This window comes from Haliaeetus albicilla, chromosome 5 (assembly GCF_947461875.1).
Source record: "Haliaeetus albicilla chromosome 5, bHalAlb1.1, whole genome shotgun sequence".
NCBI lineage: Eukaryota > Metazoa > Chordata > Aves > Accipitriformes > Accipitridae > Haliaeetus > Haliaeetus albicilla.
In genome coordinates this window covers 13,946,248-13,967,920 of record NC_091487.1, presented here as the reverse complement: position 1 = coordinate 13,967,920, position 21,673 = coordinate 13,946,248, and the positions used below count along the sequence as shown (strand labels likewise).

Sequence of the window (21,673 nt, the reverse complement as noted above, 5' to 3'; positions counted from 1 at the left end):
CTGCCTGGATGTTTTCTGGAAGCAAACTCCTTCATGCTGTATTATTCTCAGCTGACCTTGTTCTTAGGCATTACCTCCTCTGAACAGAGACAGTAAGAAACTGCCCGCAAATCAGACTAAACAACCAACCATTTATTGTTAGGCAGTGTTGATACCATCCATGGTCAGCCCAAGGTTTGAAAATAAAGTAGCTCAGCTTTCCTAATAGGCTCATGCGTTCAGATGACTACAAATGTCTCCTCCTGTGGATGTAACTGAAATACAGCTGGTTTCAAGAAACAGGAATTACAGATGAATTGTAAAAATGAGTGGGACAACTGTGGAAGCCAGTGTGAGGGGCCGAAAACTGTAAGCCTCAGGGTGTTCAGCACCATATAAAAGCAGGTTCTCATGTGGCCTGAACAAATGCCACACAAGAGACCAAGTTGCATCTTCAGGCAGCTTATTTCAGGAAGGCAACTGCTTTGCAATCCATCCTGTTCACAGGCCTTTACTGGAAAAAAATATACACAGTGTATGACAACCTGCCTTAGAGCAAGAACTCACAGCTAATTCACACCGATACAAACTACCAACAGGAACAGGAATTGACTGCGTAAGTACTGTAAACACAGGCACATAAATATGAATCAATTTTTGTTTAATGACATGACACATCGTACATATCATGTACTTCACTACATACACACCAAACTGAGTGTTTGGCTTCAGGATTTTAGAACTTGACTGCTTTATTTTCTGATTTCTTTATATTACCTTGACCTTCAGCTACTCACAGAACTACTTAATCTGATAAATCAGCTAGCTAAAGGCCAACTATTTAATTTGATAAATTAGCTAACAGAATGAAGACACCACATTTGCTGTACTGATATCGGGTTTACGCTGCTACAGGGACTGCAGCTTGTTGTACAGATGACTTCTTTCAATAACAAAGCTGGTGGCCTTGAAAAAAAGAAAAGTTTCTTTGGAAGGCACATTCTGCTTCATGTTTTCATGTTGCTGATAATACTGTTTTTCTCTGACAATGTTTATGAATATCCAATTAGGTTTCAGCACGCCATTTCATGGTGGCTTGACAAGAGTCACTTGGTGACTGTGGAAGAGCCATGTGAAGCTATTCAGAATCTGTGCTTTTCAGACAACAGCAATTGTGGAGTATCATGTTTCCACTTAAGTACCAGTCTTTACGCCAAACCTACTGAAGCGTTATTGTAAATGGGTCACATCGACCTTTCCCTCTTTCTGAGCTGGCTGCTGTACACAGGGAAATGCAATATCCAGTCTTGCTTGTGACCAGTTAATCTTTGGACAACTGACCCTTATTAGCTTTCTCTGGGAGCAATCTGAAGTCCGCGTGGTAGGACTGGATAGGGGGGGTTATAAGGCAGCCTATTTCACTACTTGAAAGGCACTGGACATCAAAACAAGGACCAGATCCATCAGATGACTAAATCAACACCTAAAAGGGTAGGAAGAGATGTCAAAAACAGAGTAAGTGTAAATCAAGCCTTTTAAAAATTAAAAAAAAAAGTGAAATCAAAGAAGTTTGATATGGACTTTTATCTACATTTTTATTACAGTGAGATGCACAAAATACGAGCAAATTGAGGAAAATGTAATGAACATTGCCTGATAACATTCTTAGACATTTCATGCATGCTTTTGAAGACTGCCTTGTCTTGACTTTTAAATACCTCTGGGACACGAATTGTAATTACAACAGATTTAGGAATTTGCCAAGACTCCTCTGAGAAACTGTCATTTGAGAAACATGTTTGTAAGAATTCATCAGAGTACTTGAACAAGGTGCTTGCTCAGTAAACAAATACTAAATAATTTTGCTATCACTTTCCTTTCTAGACCTTTCAAAGCAGATTTTAATTATTGTGTTATAAAATTAATCCATATGCTTAGTTAGAATAGAACACACTACTATTTCTCCTACAGCATATTTCCCTTTCCTGAATAATAAATTAATCCTTAATGAAATAAATCTTGCAGGACAAATCTGCATATAATATTTTAAAGAAGAAATTTGCATTATGAGTTTGTAAAAGCTCTTTAAAAGTCAATTTAAGTCTTATCTTTTATGTACAGCTTAAAGATGACAAAGAGTAGACTGCAAAAATAGGAAGGTCATCATTAAAATCTAAAGTAACCAAGAATTAGTTTCTTTAGTACTGGATATAAGAAGCTATTTTTTTTCCTAAGAATTGCTCCACCACTTAAAAAAAAAAAAAGCTTTTCTACTGATTGTTAAACACTTGTTAGCACTGAGATACTACGTCTGTGGGTTATAGAGAGACAGTCGCTGGTAAACATTTACTTTAATACATTAAAGTCAATGGCATTAGATTAGTGATGCCAGCTCACATAAACTGTAAAGAAAAAGACAAAAGCTTAGCATTGCTATTTTCAGCACAAGTTTGAAACGCATGCAATAGGACTAAACTTGCCTTGCATTCCAGTCTTTCCTCGGTACCTTGCACAAACACAAACTAACAGGGGCCCTTCATATACAACTTGGCACACTGGCATTTCCATCTCAGAAATGCAAGGTCATTGCTGGAGAGGACATGTATGCTGTCACAGAACCACTACTGGTGGGAAGGCAGCGGCACCAGCTTCAGGCAGCACAAATAGCCCGGAACGTTCTCATCTACTAACAGGCTGATCCAAGGTTGACTGAAGTCAGTGAGGAGTCTCACCCTTGAAACTTCTCCCTCAACCCAAGTGTAATCAGCTGACTTCAAAGGTTTACAGTCAAATTAAAAGTATGCTTTTTTTTTTTTAATTCTAGGTTTTTTTCTTTTTTAAAAAAGAATGCTACAGTTGATATATGTCCACTAGGCCCCACAGTACAGAACCTGTTAAAGTTTAAATCTTTCACACCTCATTCAAGTGCCTTCCTTATATTTTTAAATGATTTGCAAATACCACACATCAATACCCACCTGTGTTATCAAAGGTATTTTTATTTGATTTAGATAAGATTATGTCTGGGCTAGTAACTTTCTATTCTATATAAATACAAGGCAGATCTAACAGTTTGGATTCAGCACTTTACATATTAAAACAAATTAGCTAATAATTTGAATTTTTCTTCCATAAATCATAGCAAAGACATTGAAGTTCTTCTTTTTAAAAAAGGAGATAATTAAATATTACATGAGGTATTTTAACAAAGTATATTTTCTCACTGGAATACATCTTAAAGTAAGTACCCCTAGTTTAAATGACTTGGCGCAGTAAAACAGAACAGACAGTACTACAAGTATCCCTGTGACCAGCAGCAACTTCATTTTCACAGCATGATTTAACACTTGGTATTTTTTTTATAACTAGAAACTAAAATTTGCATTCCATACTATCTTCCACCTGAGCATATGAAGGAACTTTATAACCTTGTGATAACCTCCTCCCTCCAGACACAGTCAGACCAGTTAAATAGCTGCAGAAACAAAAGTACAGCGAGTTTTCTGTGATTTGCCTCAGGTCAAAGAGGAAGACGGTAGCAAAACCAGCCTGATCTTCTTTTTCCTGTGTTCGTCACAGATCTCCATTTTTTCTGTATTGATCCCAGGCCTAAGTTACTGTGTAATCTACTTTGTAACATTCACTATCTTTTTGTGTGCAGCATGTTCCCAGTAGCCCAAAAGGGCATGCAGTCTAGTAAACCAAGGTACACAGGACAACAGAAAATGGAGCTACTAGTTATTAGTTTGAGATATGACCTCTTACCAACATATCTAAAACAATTTACAAGTTAGGCTTTATCATCAAAATGGAAGTTTTATTTATATTTTCAACATGAAATACAACCAAATAATGTTGTGCTGACAGACATGCTTTTCTGCAAGATTGGGCAATTCTGTCTTGCATATTCTGATTTTAAATAGATGCGAGTCCTATTTTAAACTTTTCCTGTACTCTGATGTTCAGTGGAATTAACTCATTAAAAGCTGTATCTATAAAGCACCGATTGCAGGCTGTATATAACCAGGGAGTGATGACATACAACAGAAGACAACAATTACTCAGTTTTGGTTTATCCAGTAGTAAGTTACATAGGCATTTCTTCAAAATTCAAAAGCTAGCTTCCGTGGAGTCATGAACTGCTTCACCATTTCATCCGTGACCTGCTTCCGTCTCTCTTGATGAGCTGCTATCAAGGGCTGCAGTGTTTCAATAAGAACCTTCTTCAGCTCCCCCGTGAGCAATTCCCCACTTGTGTATGCCTGTCAAGAAAATGTTGATTGCTAAAAATGGTGCTATATGGAAAAAGACTCAGTGACATATATTTCTTTAAAAGCCTGGCCCTAGCAAATACAGATTTGGATGTCTTAAAAATAAGCACATGACTTAGAAGATCACGTGGTATCACTCTGAAAACGTAACTTGCAAAATTGCTTGTTGCCTTTTCAAAGATTAAGGCAGCTGGGCAATTTCATATGTGACAAGTTATATGGACTGAATAAGCTACCTTCTCAAGAATTTAACTAAGAAATCCTGTAATTGTTTGCAGGAAACTTCATATTTTTCTCCCCAGAATCCCAATTCAAATAAACAGTCACCCTAAGCTGTTTTTTGCAGTAAGAGGTAAGAATTCTCATATCTTTCTCTCACTGCATTTGTGTAAGAGATTAGATGTGATTAAAGTATCCTTTTTATAGCAAGGACAGTCAGAATCTGTGTTCACACTAGTAGTCATATTCACAGTTGGTAAACTGTTCGATTGCTCTGATACTGAAAATGCTTTAGCTAGAAGCACAGGCTAACAGCTGACTGGTTCAGCCCTGGTTAGAAACCATAGGTGGGGCCATTCAACTATGATTTGAAATAGCAATAAACATGATAATCTTACCTCCCCTTGTCATCAAGTCATTCATAACACCAATTCAAGGTGCAACTGTTACTGATTGAAAAGGTGCACCTGTTACTGATTGAAATAGCAATAAATGTGATAATCTTACCTCCCCTTGTCATCAAGTCATTCATAACACCAATTCGAGGTGCAACTGTTACTGATGCTCACTCAGCAACAGAAAACATGCTAACAAGAATAAACTGAATTGTTGTAATTTCAGTGGTGGTTTTTGGGGGATAATTTTGTTTGTTTGTTTACTATAAAAACAATGATAAAGCTTTCTCTTGAGTATCAACTTCTAAAAGTTTCTCCTTCTGGCACCATAACTGAAACAGCTCCACTAATGCCGCTATAAGCAGCGACTTCATGTTCTCTAATCTGGTTCTGAGGCAGCACTGCACCAAGCTGCTGGCTGTGGTCTAGGATTTGAGATCTGTAGCAGAGTTATGCTGGTATTGTTGCAGTGGTTGGAGACTAATGGAAAACTGCTCAATATGTCAAATGTGCTCCAGATTTCCGTAAAGAATTTACAACAGTTTGCATGGGAATTAGTAGCTACTGAACTCTGCTCTTGTGTGGGAAAGAGTAGAGGGTTGGAGAAGAAACTGCAGCCCTTGATGTTCTTGCAGCTCTTCCCAGCGGGAGAAAGCTGATAAATCAATGTGACATGGGTACTATCAACCGCAGATACTGCCTTCCAGAGAACGCTTACTGCTTAGTATTGATAATGATCATAGAGTTGAAGGAAGTGAAATGTCTTGCGACTGCCCCAGGGACAGAAGTCAGCCAGATAGGTTTAAGGAAAATGCAACTTACATGAAGCAGTTTTTGCTTGTGATCAGTGAATCAATTCCTCATAACTATTACACTTCTTGTGATAAGAAACCACAAAAACCCAGCAAGCTTTAGACATGAGTCTTTGTAATTTTGCAGACTATTTAGGTACCTTACACATTATGAACAGGCAGAGTGTATTACACAGTTAAACAACATTAACACTAAGGTGGCCTCATTTGAAGGGTAGGGGAGATACTGTCCTACTCGGTGTCGGAGATCATTATGAAAATACTAGGGATTTTTTTTTTTTTTAAAGAGCAGCTAGATTGACCTGGGAGAAAGAAGAATATTGCAAACAAATAGAGAGGTCTTAATATTGAAACTTACAAGGGATGGAGAGTGCAAAAATAACACCACAATCACCTTCCTGGAGAAGGTTCATTGGAGGACTTAGTAACAGCTTTGTCCTCACAATAAGGAATGAACAGTATCATCTTCAACTTGGCTACTTACCTGCTTCAGTTGTTCAAGTCTGTCGTCATCTTCTAAGAAGAAAGTCAGGTACATAAAAGATACATCAACATCACAGTTACCTCCGTACTTCCTGTGTTCTTCAATAGTATCTCTGCCTCCCGAGAAGGCATGCTTGTTGATCTGAAACAGCATAATGATTTTACGATATAATTTCTACTAAATTCTGGATTACTGTATTGTAAACAGAGGTGTATCACGATCCTCCAAATACTATACTAAGGACTAGCTGAAGGGTGAGTGGGGCAAGTTAATGTAGAGCCTCAGGACTGAAGCTGGGAGGCAAAAGGAGTTCATCAGAAGCTAGCAGGGAAAAATGGCTATAAACATACACCCCAGACAGAATAACCGGACCAAAAATAAAGCAAAAATGAAAAATAATCCACCCAAGATTCAGTCAAAAAGGTTTTACGTCCCTTTTGCTGAAGCAGTTGCCTGTTGGCTAGAATTTGTGCTTACAGGAAATGTACTTTATGTAAGAAAAAAATAAGATATTCACTTCAACAAGAAATTAATTTTGAAGGAGATGAATCATAGAATCATTTAGGTTGGAAAAGACCTTCAAGATCCTCGAGTCCAACCATCAACCATGCCCACTAAACCATGTTATGAAGTGCCTCGTCTACATGCTTTTTGAATACCTCCAGGGATGGTGACTCAACGACTTCCCTGGGCAGCCTGTTCCAATGTCTGACAACTCTTTCAGGAAAGAAATTTTTCCTAATATCCAACCTAAACCTCTCTTGTCGCAACTTGAGGCCATTTCCTCTCGTCCTATCTCCAGCCACCTGACAGAAGAGACCAACGCCTCCCTCGCTACAACCCCCTTTTGGGTAGTTGTAGAGAGCGAGAAGGTCTCCCCTCAGCCTCCTCTTCTCCAGGCTAAACAGCCCCAGCTCCCTCAGCTGCTCCCCATAAGACTTGTGCTCCAGGCCCCTCACCAGCTTGGTTGCCCTTCTCTGGACACGCTCCAGCACCTCAGTGTCTTTCCTGTAGTGAGGGGCCCAAAACTGAACACAGTACTCCAGGTGCGGCCTCACCAGTGCCCAGTACAGGGGGACAATCACCTCCCTGCTCCTGCTGGCCACACTATTTCTGATACAGGCCAGGATGCCGTTGGCCTTCTTGGCCACCTGGGCACACTGCTGGCTCATATTCAGCCGGCTGTCAACCAGCACCCCCAGGTCCTTTTCCACCAGGCAGCTTTCCAGCCACCCTTCCCCAAGCCTGTAGGGCTGCGTGGGGTTGTTGTGACCCAAGTGCAGGACCCGGCACTTGGCCTTGTTGAACCTCATACCATTGGCCTGGGCCCATCGATCCGGCCTGTCCAGATCCCTCTGTAGAACCTTCCTACCCTCGAGCAGATCAATGCTCTCGCCCAACTTGGTGTCGTCTGCAAACTTGGTGAGGGCGCACTCGATGCCCTCGTCCAGACCATTGATGAAGATATTAAACTGAACCGGCCCCAATACTGAGCCCTGGGGAACACCACTTGTGACCCGCTGCCAACTGGATTTAACTCCATTCACCACAACCCTTTGGGCTCATCCATCCAGCCAGTTTTTCACCCAGCATGAAGAAAGCATGGAGAATTTTTGAAGAAATCCTAGAGAGAACCTAGTCTCCTCATTTTCTCAGGGAAAAGGAAAACAAGAGAAAGCAAAGGTAAGATTACAAACCCCTGGCTAGAATGGCTAAAATTGGACAAATGCCCTGTTGTTCAGTCTAAAAGTGGAATACTTGCTGACTCTCCCCCTCTCTTCTTAAGCATTGCTTCCTATGGGGAGATGAACTCCACTGATGAATAGATCTGTCTGCTAATCCCATTCCCAGTAAATTCAGAAACCGCTGGCCAATTTGAAAAAATTTATACATGTGTAGAACTCTCAGAGGATGCTAATCTTCCTACAAATTAAAAGAAAATAAATTGCCAGGAAGAAAAAAGTATTTCTCAACCATAAGCTGAGCTTTCATTTGGGTCTTGTATCTTTTCAGATATCATCATCAACCAGCCAAGAGACACACATGCATATGAAGTAGATTTTTTTTTTTTTTTTTTTTTTTAGTTCTGGTACCTAGGAGCTGCTATACATTTACAATTTCGGAACATTTTTATCACCTGTATGACTGTCTACTGCTTTTTTGAATCTTTCTAACCACCACGTTACAGATGATGTCTTATGGCAACGAATTACATACAAAAATGATGCACTGATAAATATCTAAAGAAAATAAACTGCCATCTGTCACATTACATCTATTCTTATATCGTAGGACAGTCTGAATAGTTTTACAGATACTGAGACAGCTAAGTTTTTACATATTGTTTTGCACTTCTCCTAACCTGTCTCCTTACTAGATTTTGAAAGTCTTTGTATGAAATTTTTTCTATGTCCCTCCTCTCTACAGTCTGCCTTCTTACTACGAGAGGGATTAAACACAATATGCCAGGTGAAAACACATTACTGTTTCACACAAAATGTTGCCTATATTAACCTCAAGTTCACTTTTTACATATTCTGGCACCTGTTCATTGACTGAGGGTTTCAATGATTTATCTATAGTGATGCACTGATCTTTTCCCTGAATTAGAATCTAAATAACAGTTTCTAGGAAAACAAGCAAATAATTGAGCTGTAATTTGGTGCTGACAGGTGAAATAAGACTAGTTTATTATAATGTTGCCATTTACCTCCTTAGATTTCCCAGAAGCTTCTCAGCCTTTCCCAATATCTAGTATTTTTTCATCTTCTATTACCTGTAAGTTTTGAACCTCATTACTTAGCAACGTACTAGCAATCTGAAAAATGCTGTAAGCAGTAATTTTTTTTTTTTTTGTGCAGCAGTGGCACTCTCTTTTTAACATCCATCCATCACCAGAAGTCACCTTTCCTACTCTAATTTTTTATTTATTGGCCATAACAATATTTGGTCTTTCACTCAAGTTCTAGTTCCATACAGACTTCTTTCTGATGGGCTTCAGAAGCTGAAATAAATCTCAGTTTGCCCTCCATTACTCAGTACTTTACATTATGTTCAAGAATTATTTTGTTATTTTTCCAACTAGTTTAAGGATAGCAGAAATAGGACTTACTAACTGCACATAAGGCATCTTGGATTCCTTTGCAGGTTACTAACTACTTGCCAGAAAAAAATGGAAGAATATTACCAACATTACCACTAACCATGTATCCTCTATTCTGAAATTATAGGCTTTTTTAAAAAAGCAACTGTGTAACTGTGCATATAAACTGGAATTATTATAATCCAAACACATGAAGAATTCCAATTCTTCAAAACAGTACTGTTTAATCAGTTTCTACAGAAGATAATGAATCATTATGAGGTTACTGCAGAAGAACCTGACCTATACATGGGTTTGTTAACCATTAGAGAATTAATGAAGCCCACCCAGCAGAAATAACATGTACATCTTTTTTTCTTGTTTTGACGGATAGTTATTTCATGTCTGGTTATCATACCTATAAATCTTTTTCCAAAGACTGATTTTTATTTATTTTTTTAAAATACCACAACACAAGTGAACTTCTGCTAAACTAAATCATCTCACACTGGATAAGAGGGATTCTCCTCTGAGCTAGAAGGGGCACTAGGAATATACTCAGATAGGAGAAAAAGACCCTTTTAAAACTTAGGTGAAATTCAACATAATGTTTAATTGTGATTTGGAAGGAGGAGTGTATGGCAGCAGCAGATCCCCAAGCAGCAGGAAAAGTCTGACCTGTGTTGTAACTGTCATTGTGCAATACTTGGTGCTCCCAGCAAGGAGAGGCAAGCAAGAGAAAGAGCTGTTTATTTGGTTTACATCATGAACTGTCAGATTTCAAAACTATGGCAACATAATATTTATTTTTAGAGTATGAGCCTCCTCAGCTCTTATTCTTACACCACTGCTCTGCAGATATCAGATAAACAAACATGACATTTTGTACATTATTCTAACTAGTATTTGTACTGTTAGACTTGTTGGCAAGGCAAAAGATTATATTTGACAGTCTAGGTAAATTTGCATAACTTGGTCAATTCCTGAAGATGCTTTGCAATGAAGCGTATGGGAAAAGAGATGCAGATATCTTCAAAGAAAACACTAAAAAATTGCCATTGTAACCGTGAGGACCACCACTCCTCTTTGTTATAAAGTTCTGCGCTCTCAAGTTTTGCAGGTTCTTACCTTTGTCTTTATTTGTTTGGGTGTATCAGTGAGGAAGATGGAGGAGTTTGGGTCACTAGCACTCATTTTTGTCTGTGCTCCTTGCAAAGCTGGGAAGAAGACTGAGTGCATTAAGGCTGGTTTAGGCTGTCCAATTCTAGGTGCTACATCTCGGGTCATTCTAAAATAAGGATCCTAGAACAACCATCAATAAAAGCAAAGAGTAAGTTGAAAAATGTGATTTAAAAGCTGATTAATGCTGCCTCGTTCATCCCTTAACAGGTGGTCTCAAAAAACCCCCAAACCCCACAAAACATTCTAGAACCCACTTCCAATCCAGTTCATCCAAAAGAACAAACAAAATTCCTTTTTTTCATTTCCATAGTTTTGCTGTACACTCCAATTCCCTCAATTAATAGGCATATTTACAAAGATTTACACTAATTCAAATAATTGTGAAAACTATGCTTAGTACACCGAGATGGATGCAGACTAAGATGCAAGCTTCCTCCCAAAGCATTTAACCACCAGCACAGAATTTGAATTAAAACTGTGATCAAGCTGGCAGTGCTGTGCCAATGATCTGACTTAAACCAACTGCAATAATATTACTACATAATATTGTGGCTGATGAATGTAAGTACATCATCCTCCAGTGACTGTCCCTGTGACTAAAATAGCTAAAGATTCAGACAGTACAGGATTTGATTCCTAGAAACAATACTTACTCAAAGTAATGACGCTACCACTGTCATTTGAGGCTGATGTTCTTCCATCCTCTCTATAGATCTGAATTGTTAAGGTTCTGCAACATTTCTGGCAAACTATTTCAATGCTTCTTTATTCTTACTGATAGAAGTTTTTTTCCCTGTGGTTCAACATAAATCTCTTGTGCTGCAAGTTAAGCTCATTACATCTTGACCTAGTTACCACGGAGATGGCCAAAAGTTTCTTCCTACCCCCATGTCAGTAAAATTTTGCATAGATTTTACTGTCTTTGCTTTCATAGATGTCAGCTCACTGTGAACTGGGTTGAGATCAAGACAGATCCAAAACTGGCAAGAATGAGTAACGCATGAATACATGATTGTTGGGTTAAGCCTTCATCTTTGTCAGGACACAGCACAAAATCCCTTTCTCTCTTCCAGCTTCTGCCCCAGAAAGGTACTTGCAGGAATGTTTTACAGATGTTTCGATATACCACCATGAAGCTTGAATGGTACATTACAAAACCAAATCCATGAAAACCAAATTAAGTAATATGATTTTCTTACCTGATCGATAGCACATGGGATAAGACACTGAATGTTCTCCTTGCCATTGAAGATCTGTGGAAATGATGAACTGAAAGATGGAGCAGCTTGAATTGCAGGAAAGCTGATCTTTCCTAGAAAACAACATGTTTGAAAAAGCTGAGAAGCCAATATAAGCAATGATAAATAGAACTTTTTGAAATATGTAAAATGCACAAGAGAATCATTCAGATACTCAGTTGAAGACCAACATCTATCTTTAACAAGCAGTGTTGCCTTATCTGAGGAAACTTTTTCATCTTTACCTTCTATGATGTCAACAAACCTCCAACTAACATAGAAACTAATGAAAAAAGGCAGGCTGTGATCACAAAGGTTCCAGAAAAGGTTCATCAGCGCATACTCCCTCCATCATTGAACTATCTACCCTTCTCAGAAATGCAATTGTTTATATCATCACTCTGAGCTGCTCATTTTTTTCTCTTTGTGAGGGAATGAGTATAGAGCTACTTATCAGGCAAGTTCCCCTCTAAGATCTTAGAATCATTTCTATATGCGTGCTGTACTCGTGAAGCATCTCAGATGTGCCTAGCTTTCTTTTTTATACAGTGCTTAATCACAGAGCGACCAACCTGCTTCCCTGATCAAAATCCTCTTAGAACAGAAAGCAAATAGCAGATTTTTACAAACAGTAATGAAGTAATTATCATAATACCAACTTTTATTAGAGCACTGTTAAGAGAGAAGTAGGAATCTGTTCCTTGGCTACACTGAAGGCTGAAAAGCTGTCACTGGCCCAATTACCGGTCAAATAATTATGTTAGTGCTCAGGAACACCAAGGTTTTAATGCCATTTTTGACACAGAATCTTTTTTTGGCCAATGTGACAGAAACCTGCAAACGCACTGAAGTAAATGGAAGGTAGAGTTACCCAACACCTTGATAATTAGGCTTTTGAGCGCTCCTTAACTTTTTTCATATATGTGTATGTGTGTGTGTTTGTATTAATGTAACTTTTTCTGAAGCGAAAAGCTTCTATATAAATTTGGTATAGAAATTTCTAGGAGGCATAATTGACTATAGCTTAAAACAAAAGAAAAAAGAAAAAAAAAGGAATAGTTCTCTATCCTGGGCACTTCAACGTTGGTGTTTTGTACTTTGCTGTTACTAAGGCCAAATAGGCAGATATCGTGCTAGAAATTTCACTGTACCGTGTTTTCTGTACTGAAGGAACCACAATAACACCCTTTTAGAATCAGCCCAGAAACATGGATCTTCTTGCTTTTTCTATCGTTTCATGAGTGGCAGATACTAATCTCTTTAAATTATTACTTAAATAGTGCCACAGAGAGTGAAAGCAAGCATCACTTCTAGTAACTCATATTACTTCCTACCAATGCAATCACTGTCTGTAAAGCCAAAGATTCCTTTCACTTGGTTAAATGTAACATGCTTCTGAACTTTGACGATGTTTTTGTAGAATCCGGTACTTGTCCTGTGAGAAAGAAAGTGGAAAAATAAAACAAGAAGAGCAGAAAACTGTAGGTAGAAACTTTCACTCCAAAAGCTGAGAATGTCAAAAAACCTGCAGGATTAAATCTCACCATTTTGGACTTTTTGTGGCCCATTGAGATGATAATTAGAAAATTATTTACAAACAATAATTTTAGGCCTTGAAAGTTTAATTTATTCTTCTCTCCTCCCAACATTTACTGTAAAATTTTTTTGTCACAATTAACTGCCTAAACCCAGAAATATTTTGATTTGGAAATGGTGCCAAAATGTCTCATGGAGCCTGAAGTTTACTTATCCTTACGCCTCCCTGTGAACTCAGGCAACCTGAATAGATCATGTCTTATCTGCTGCTTGGTATCCCCAGTGTGTATCCCATACAGGACACCGCAGTTCACCAAAGCAATAGTAGCTCAAATCCTCCAAATTCTCATCTTCTGCAGCTAAGTTCCCTGGCTGGACTTTCTCTGTCACCAAATACAGCAGCAACATTTCCAAATCAAAAATAGCTTAGCAATTTCTTCCTTTTTTATTTCTGCTGAGGAGCCGAAGCAAAAGAAACTGCAGTTCTGACCTGCCCTCATTCAGCCACAGGGCAGATCTGCGTTAACACAACTTTTCTAAGGCAAGAAAGTCAGGAGAGTGAAAGGAAAAACTGCTTTGTAGGCTCCACATTCTGGGGGCTGTACATTATACAGTTTGTCTCTAAAACATATATTCTCTCATCCAAATCTTTAAGGAATCTCATCACCCCAGATGGAAGAAAAAAGCTGACAGCTTCAGTCCTGAACTCTGCCATAAAATTTCTTCCTTCTGAGAAGGCAGTTCCAGCAGCAGTTTCTTTTTCTTTAATCTTCTTTAAACTTTATTCAAAGTTCAAATAATAATCTTTCATGTTGCATTATTAAATTAATTGACCACAACAAGTTGCTGAAATGCCTTTTGTTAGCACAGATAAAGTGCAAACACATCTCAAAGATTTTGATACCATCTTAAACAAATAAATCTGGAGGTTTCTTGTTGGTTTAGGTATTTTTAAAAAATTTAGCTGGTTTAATATATTTTTCATAATATAATTTTAAGTATTATTTCATATGTTATACAGGAGAATGACAATAATATATATAAAATGTTAGACAGCAGAAAAATTTATATGTTTCTATTTTAAGTGTTGTAAAGCTTGTCTTGAGGCTTTCAAATTTAGATACATTTATTAAAACATTGCTGGCTGTCGAAGTTGGAGAGAAAATACAGACACATTTTTTCATTACAATGCCCTAAAGAAGTTTTTACTTACCCCAAGTAGTCTAAATCAGAAAATATAAAGGTTTTATTGATGTCAAAACCACATGCAATTATGTCTTTTGCATTTTCTCTAGCATACTCATATGCCTTCTCAGCTGTCAGGTCCTTCCAAAGGTATTTCTCATCATCGGTTAACTGTATAACTAAGGGAACATCAAATACTTCTTGCAGCCACCTAATAAAAGCAGAAAGATTTTATTGCTAAGGAAGTTAAAATGAAGATGTAAGTCATGCAGTTAAAATATTTTTATACATTTAAACAAAAGTATAAAAAGAGGTCTGCTTCTCTTTTCTTTGTATGCATATGCAGTTATATTTATGTGTGTGAACATAATAAGCATTTTATACAGAGTATAATGACAATTTACATGGAAAAAAGACTCACACTTATTGTTTCCTGCACATATGATATCAGTCACCATTTGCAATGGAAACAGAATTCAAAGAGACTTTTAACAATTTGAGTCCAATGTCTCTATGTCCTGCTGCCACAGGCACTGCATTATGGAGTAATGTTACTGAGTCTCATCGCAAACTCATTTTTAAGAACAACAAAAATTTTAAGGAGTGCCACAGGGCTAAGGGTGCAAGGAAGAGGGGTTTATGGTGATGCAGGGATTATGATAATTTTAGTGAAAAGGTAAGATTGCATTGTTTATGTTCATTAATATTCACCTCACTTAAACACAACTCCTTGCAATGTATCATTTTGGCACTTCATAAACCATGTTCAACACTTCCTTAGAAAAAAATGTTTTGATTAATACAAATGGTAGAAATAACTTACTTAGTGAATATAAATGGGATAAGATGACCAACATGCATTGCCTGAGAGGACGGCCCTCTGCCTGTATAAAGGTAGAAGGACTTCTTATTTTCATAAGCATCGAGGATTTGGTCCATATCTCTAAAAAAAACAAAACAGAGAAAACATGATGCAACTCTTTAGGAAGAAGCATCCACAGCAAAAAGCTTCTATTCAAAATCATAGTGCTTTTAAAGCCAAATGTATTTATAAATAAAATATAGTATGTTATGTGTCCTAGAAATGAAAATGTTTTGTTTGTTCATTTTTTTAATTTAAGAAAAGTATTGTCTCCTTCAGCCTCCATGAAAACAAAAACCTCAAAGAAAAATAATTAAAATTTTAAAAAAGTGCAACTTTTAGAATTACTTAATTGGATAATAATTTCTAAGACCTAGTGAAACAGAGCTGGGAATCATTTCCTAAATAGGTTCAAACAACCAGCTTGGAATGCTCTCTGGTGGAGGTTATGCCCTGAATCATGCTCAGGCACTTATCTGAAACATGCTAGCTGCCATAGGCCAAACACCCATGCATGCTAACAATTAAACAATGTAGACTGGCAGGCTGGTGCTTAAGATTATTCCCTGAGCCTTTTTTATGTAATATGGATGCATAGGTCCACAGGCCATGTGAACCCTTGTTGTAATCAGCAGTGACACCATATAAGCCCTGGAGTTCTTTGCTAGGCCAATACCTTTGTCTGGCTGCTAACAGAGAGTCAAAATGGAAGCTGTACAAAGCAAAGATTCTGTGCACATTTCTTCAGTTTGCGATTAGTGGGGACATATCAGAAACTGATGCAACCAAGGGTTTCAAATCTTGCCGGGGGAAATCTGCAGTAGTTGCTAATTTCAAATGACACAGTTGGTTTACCTTGTTATAGAAGAACATGGTCTTTTGCCAGTCATAGGTTTCTCCCAATAATGTTCACAGAAAGTCTACTTAACTTAATAGGACCTTTTTGAATTTTAAACCAAGAAAAACTCACCTGTGAGAAAAAAAGATTCCTCTACGTAGAAAGCGGTGAGGTTTTTGCCCAGTAGCTCTTTCTATTCGATTGATCAGATCTGTGTCAATTTTACTGCTGCCAAACCGAACTATAATAATAAAATGTAAAAAAAAAAAAAAAAAAAAAAAAAAAAAAAAAAAAAAAAAAGCATAGCATAGCTAGAACCAGATTTTGGATTACCAAAAACATACCAATGTGGCCTAGATCAAAAAGGACATCTCTTCCTTCAAGTCTCAGGTAAAATGGCTAGATTTTCCTGATTCTTACCTGAAGTCCCAGCAGTCATCTCCAGTACTAACTCTAGGCTAGGAGGTGAAGACTAACATGTAGTATTGGTCCATCCAAGACTGATTATAATTGCAGTCTTCTTATAGCAGAAATATTGATATTCAGAAGAAAAAACATTCCAAAGAAACATATTTAGGTCAATAACTTGGCCTCTGTAAGCCTAGGATAAAAAAAGGCTGTGAGGCTCTTAATGTTCCTCTCTTGATGTCTAAATTTCTGCCCCCATATCACATGTTTTTTTACTTTCCAACCCCAATACTCTTATGCAAACTGAATTCCTCCTTTATGTGGATATGATTACAGACACTGCTCCCCTCAAGAGGCTTGAAAAGGTAATGCATAATAGTCTTCATGGCAATCAAGTAGGACTTACTACTTGGCGGTTTAGGAAATCAGCTTATTAATAAAGAACATTTTCAGATGTAGTCATTTCATTCAAAAAAAGGTTTTGACAGAGTGAAATAGCAGTGTTTTTCCGTATTCCCCCAAAAACTGGACTGGGGAAGTCTTATTTCTTCAGTAAAGCTTCCTATACTCCAGCCCCAATTCTTGGACCCTAATAAGCAGGTCGATGCTCTATGATTTGGACTTGATTGAAAAAATCCAGACAAGAATCTACTCTTTGCTACTATTCTGCTCTATTGAACATTAGAACAACTTGCACTATTAATTATTGGAAATGCCAAAGTATTCAAGAGAACAAAACAGAGATTCTGGATGTAAAGATACATTTTATATGTACAAAATATCTAGATCCATCTATTCCAACTGTCTTATTAAAGAGAGACCACACTGGCAAATTCCATGGTTATAAGACACATGTCCACATGGGAGAAGCACTTTGGCTCTTCCTAGCTGTTACAAGAAATAATTATTCCACAGGAACATATCACTGACACTTGATAAATTTCAGATATCTTGACAGTTTCCTAAAGAAACTAGAAACAAAGATATTAATTCTAAACCATTCATTATGCAGCTAGTAAACTATGACTTACATGACTACTATACTTCTCCCCTGTGGAAAACACAACAATCACTTTGAATGCCCCACATAAAATCAGGTTTACTTTGAATTCCCTCCTTAAGCACGTTCCTGCTTCCAAATTTTCAATTTCTTTTTTAAGACAAAAGCAAGTAATATTAAAAGTCTTCCTGCAGGAATATTGTAATTAACCAAAATGTCCTTCCAAAGACTACAACCTTCCACCAGAGCAGGTAGGCTTCTAAAGTTACATCCTAGCACATGGTAACCATCCTTATCTGGACAGCGTAACAGTTTACACCACTGGACAACAGAGAGACTGATTCCAGCTGGAGGCAGAGCTCTCTATCTGTGCTGGTTACCCAATGTACTGCCTTGGATACGCAACTCATTTACAAAGAAAATTAATATTCTTTGCTGCCCCTGCAGATTAAGCACACTGGTGTAATTTGACAAGTCAAATATTCAGACACTCTGGGCTTATTATACTAGACTAGACTAATGTCTTCCCCAGAAAAGGGAAAGAGGCCTTTCATCCCTTTACAGCACAGGTTCTCAAAGCACAGCATGGAGGCTATTTTTAGTCCATCAAGGCTTTGCATACATCTCAAAAAAGACTATTTAAAACCATGGCCATCCTAATAATTCAGACTGCAGTGCTCTCAAGGGATTTATAAGGGGTGGGACAGAAGAGTCAGACCAATGTGTACCCTGGAGCACCAGAATGCTGAGAAGTTCTGAGTACAAGGAATTCCTCTCCTACACTCTGACTGAAAATGGGGATGTTTAAGTTCGTTATGTGAACTGTTTTTTCACTTTGTTATATGAATTATTCACTGAACAGCCTCTCACAAACAAAAATCAGGAACCCCCACTGAAAGAAAGACTCAGTCTTGACAGGAACGAAGAGTGGTAATGTACCCAATTTGAGCATTAACTTGGAGGTAAGCATTTCTGCTGTTCCAGAGCCTGTATGCCCATTTCATTTTGTTCTAGAATTACCAGTATGCACAGCATTACTACAAGGCTTTGTATATAGTCATTAAACTTGAAGTTAGTAGGAATTAATTACTAAATGGGAGGGAAAACTAGGCATATTATCATAGAATGGTTTGGGTTGGAAGCGACCTTTAAAGGTCATCTAGTCCAACCCCCCTGCAACAAGCAGGGACATCTTCAACTAGATCAGGTTGCTCAGAGCCCCGTCCAATCTGACCTTGAATATTTCCAGGGATGGGGCATCTACCACCTCTCTGGGTGACCTGTGCCAGTGTTTCACCATCCTCATCATAAAAAATTCTTCCTTATATCTAGTCTAAATCTACCCTCGTTTAGTTTAAAACCACTACCCCTTGTCCTATCGCAACAGACCCTGCTAAAAAGTCTGTTTCTTATAAGCTCCCTTTAAGTACTGGAAGGCTGCAATAAGGTCTCCCTGGAGCCTTCTCTTCTGCAGGCTGAACAACCCCAACTCTCTCAGCCTTTCCTCATAGGAGAGGTGTTCCATCCCTCTGATCATTTTTGGGTCCCTCCTCTGGACCTGCTCCAGCAGGTCCATGTCTTTCCTGTGCTGAGGACTCCAGAGCTGAACGCAGAACTCCAGGTGGGGTCTCACCAGAGCGGAGCAGAGGGGCAGAATCGCCTCCCTTGACCTGCTGGCCACGCTTCTTTTGATGCAGCCCAGGACACGGTTGGCTTTGTGGGCTGTGAGTGCACATTGCTGGCTCATGTCCAGCTTTTCATGCACCAGCACTCCCAAGTCCTCGCAAGGTTGCTCTCAATCCCTTCATCCCCCAGCCAGTATTGATTCCAGGGGTTGCCCCGACCCAGGTGCAGGACCTGGCACTTGGCCTTGTTGAACCTCATGAGGTTCACATGAGCCCATTTCTTGAGCTTGTCCAGGTCCATCTGAATGGTATCCCATGCCTCAGGCATGTCAACTGCAGCACTCAGCTTGGTGTCTACACCATTATCCAATGGGAAACAAGCTCCTGCTTACAATTGTTCATTTACTCCAGGTGAATCAAGCAATACATCATACAAGGGAAGCACTGGGCCCATCCACTGACCTATTAAAATAAACGTCATTAAAAAAAGACAAATGCTGGTACATGATTCAGCAACCACCACTTTAATCCATATGTTTAACGAGTGTTCTCTCATCTGCTTGTCCCAAGCAAACCTTAATTACTGAATGAATTTCCTCATAGCAAATAAAATGCCTTACAAAATGGCAAAGTAATTATAATCTGGATGAATGCTAAAAAGAGACCAAATGAACATGAAAATGTTTGATTCAGCAGAACAACAGCAACTGGTAAGAGGCTAATCTTACAGAGACAGAAAACATGAGAATGCCCCAGATTAATTGGGGCTAGCCACCCTAGAAATATTTGTATACTGTCACAGCAAGTGACAAAAGCTCTCTGATACATAGAACACTTCACTGGAAATGCCTAAATATCTTTATTAAACATTCACAGACTGCACAGCTCCCTTTCCTTTGCCCATCTTCGTCTTTCCTGTTAAAAAAATTGGATAAATTTTTCCATACCTATTTCTTCTTATTCTTCTTATGAGGACATTCAAAACATTTTAGACTCTCTGTCCACAAAGAATCTGCCTTCCTAAACAGCTTATGACAAGGACACAGTCTCCACTCCTTAACAAGCTTTTAAAAAATTCCTACCGTGCTTTTGATCTCTAGTGTTCTAGCTTTTACCAAGACAGCTTTCAACTCGCTGTACATAAGAAGTCCTGAGAGCTGCCATTTGCAAAAGCATATCTGCACTCACTGAAAATCTGTTGTGTACTTTTCCTCTTTGCCATTGCCATGTTGTATTGCATACCGAAAACTAATAACCTACTATTAGTTATACAGTAACTTGACTGACCAGGCCGGTTTCAATGATCCATGAACAGTCATGGCAACTGGGAGAAGCTCCTTGGGGCTGGAAGAAAGCCAATGACACTCCTACCTTGAAGAAAGGCACGAAGGAGGAACTGTGGAACTACAGGCTGGCCAGCCTCACCTCAATCTCTGGGCATGTGATGGAGCAAATAATCCTGGAAACAATTCCCAAACATTATTAAAGACGTGAAGGTGACTGGGAGTACTCAGGATGGATTTATGAATAGGAAATCATGCCAGACCAACTTAATAGCCTTCTATGATGATATGACTAGCCTAGTAGATGAGGCAAGAACAGTGGATATTCTTTTTCTCAACTTTAGTAAGGCTTTTGACACCATCTCCCATCTCATTCTCATAGATAACTGATAACTGGACTAGATAAGTGGACAGTAAGGTGAACTGAAAACTGGCTGAACTGCCAAGCTCAAAGGGTTGTGAGCAGCAGCACAAAGTCCAGCTGGAGCCCAACATTATTTGTATACCCCAGGAGGTTGATACTGGGGCCAATACTGTTTAACATCTTCGTTAATGATGTGGATGATGGGACAGTGGACACCCTCAGCAAGTTCGCAGACGAAACAATACTGGGAGGGGTAGCTGATAAAACAGATGGTTGTGTTGTCATTCAGAGGGACCTCAGCAGGCTGGAGAAATGGGCTGAGAAGACTCTCATGAAGTTCAACAAAAGGGAATGCAAAGTCCTGAATCTGGGGAGGAATAACTCCGTACACTGGTACAAGTGGGGGCCAACTGGCTGGACAGCTCCTTGGCAGAGAAGGACCTTGGGGTCCTAGGGTCCTGGTAGACAAGGAATTGAATATAAGCCAGCAATGTGCTTCTGTGGCATTGGGAGGTCAAAGGCCTCATGGGGTGCGTTAGGAACAGTGCTGTCAGAATGTCAAGGGAGGTGATCCTTCCCCTCTACTCAGCACTGATAAGACACATCTGCAGCACTGGGTCCAGTTCTGGGCTCCAGCACAGGAAGGACATAGACATACTAAAGTGAATCCAACCAAGGGCCATGAAGATGAAGGGCTTAGAGCATCTGTCATATGAGGACAGTTGAGAGTTGGGATTGCTGAGCCTGGGGAAGAGAAGGCTCAGGAGGGATCTTATCAATGTGTATAAATATGTGCTTAGGGGAGGTGGGGGGAAGTAAAGAAGACAGCATCAGACTTTTCTCAGTGATGCCCAGTGAAAGGACAAGAAGCAACGGGCACAATCTGAAATAAAGGAAATTCCACTTAAAC

The 21,673-nt window shown here is 38.9% G+C and overlaps 1 protein-coding gene across 1 annotated transcript in view; it reads right to left on the bottom strand.

Moving 5' to 3' along the window:
• Positions 1 to 1,548: 1,548 nt before the first annotated feature.
• Positions 1,549 to 21,673, bottom strand: part of WARS1 (tryptophanyl-tRNA synthetase 1) — a 29,260-nt gene continuing 9,135 nt past the window's right edge. Inside the window, exons 4-11 of the mRNA XM_069783466.1 lie at positions 16,216 to 16,324; positions 15,207 to 15,326; positions 14,412 to 14,594; positions 12,997 to 13,097; positions 11,624 to 11,736; positions 10,371 to 10,544; positions 6,161 to 6,301; positions 1,549 to 4,241 (exon numbers count right to left, since the gene is read on the bottom strand). Coding sequence (XP_069639567.1) covers positions 4,083 to 4,241; positions 6,161 to 6,301; positions 10,371 to 10,544; positions 11,624 to 11,736; positions 12,997 to 13,097; positions 14,412 to 14,594; positions 15,207 to 15,326; positions 16,216 to 16,324 — 1,100 coding nt within the window. The 3' untranslated portion in view covers positions 1,549 to 4,082. The remainder of the gene's footprint in view (positions 4,242 to 6,160; positions 6,302 to 10,370; positions 10,545 to 11,623; positions 11,737 to 12,996; positions 13,098 to 14,411; positions 14,595 to 15,206; positions 15,327 to 16,215; positions 16,325 to 21,673) is intronic.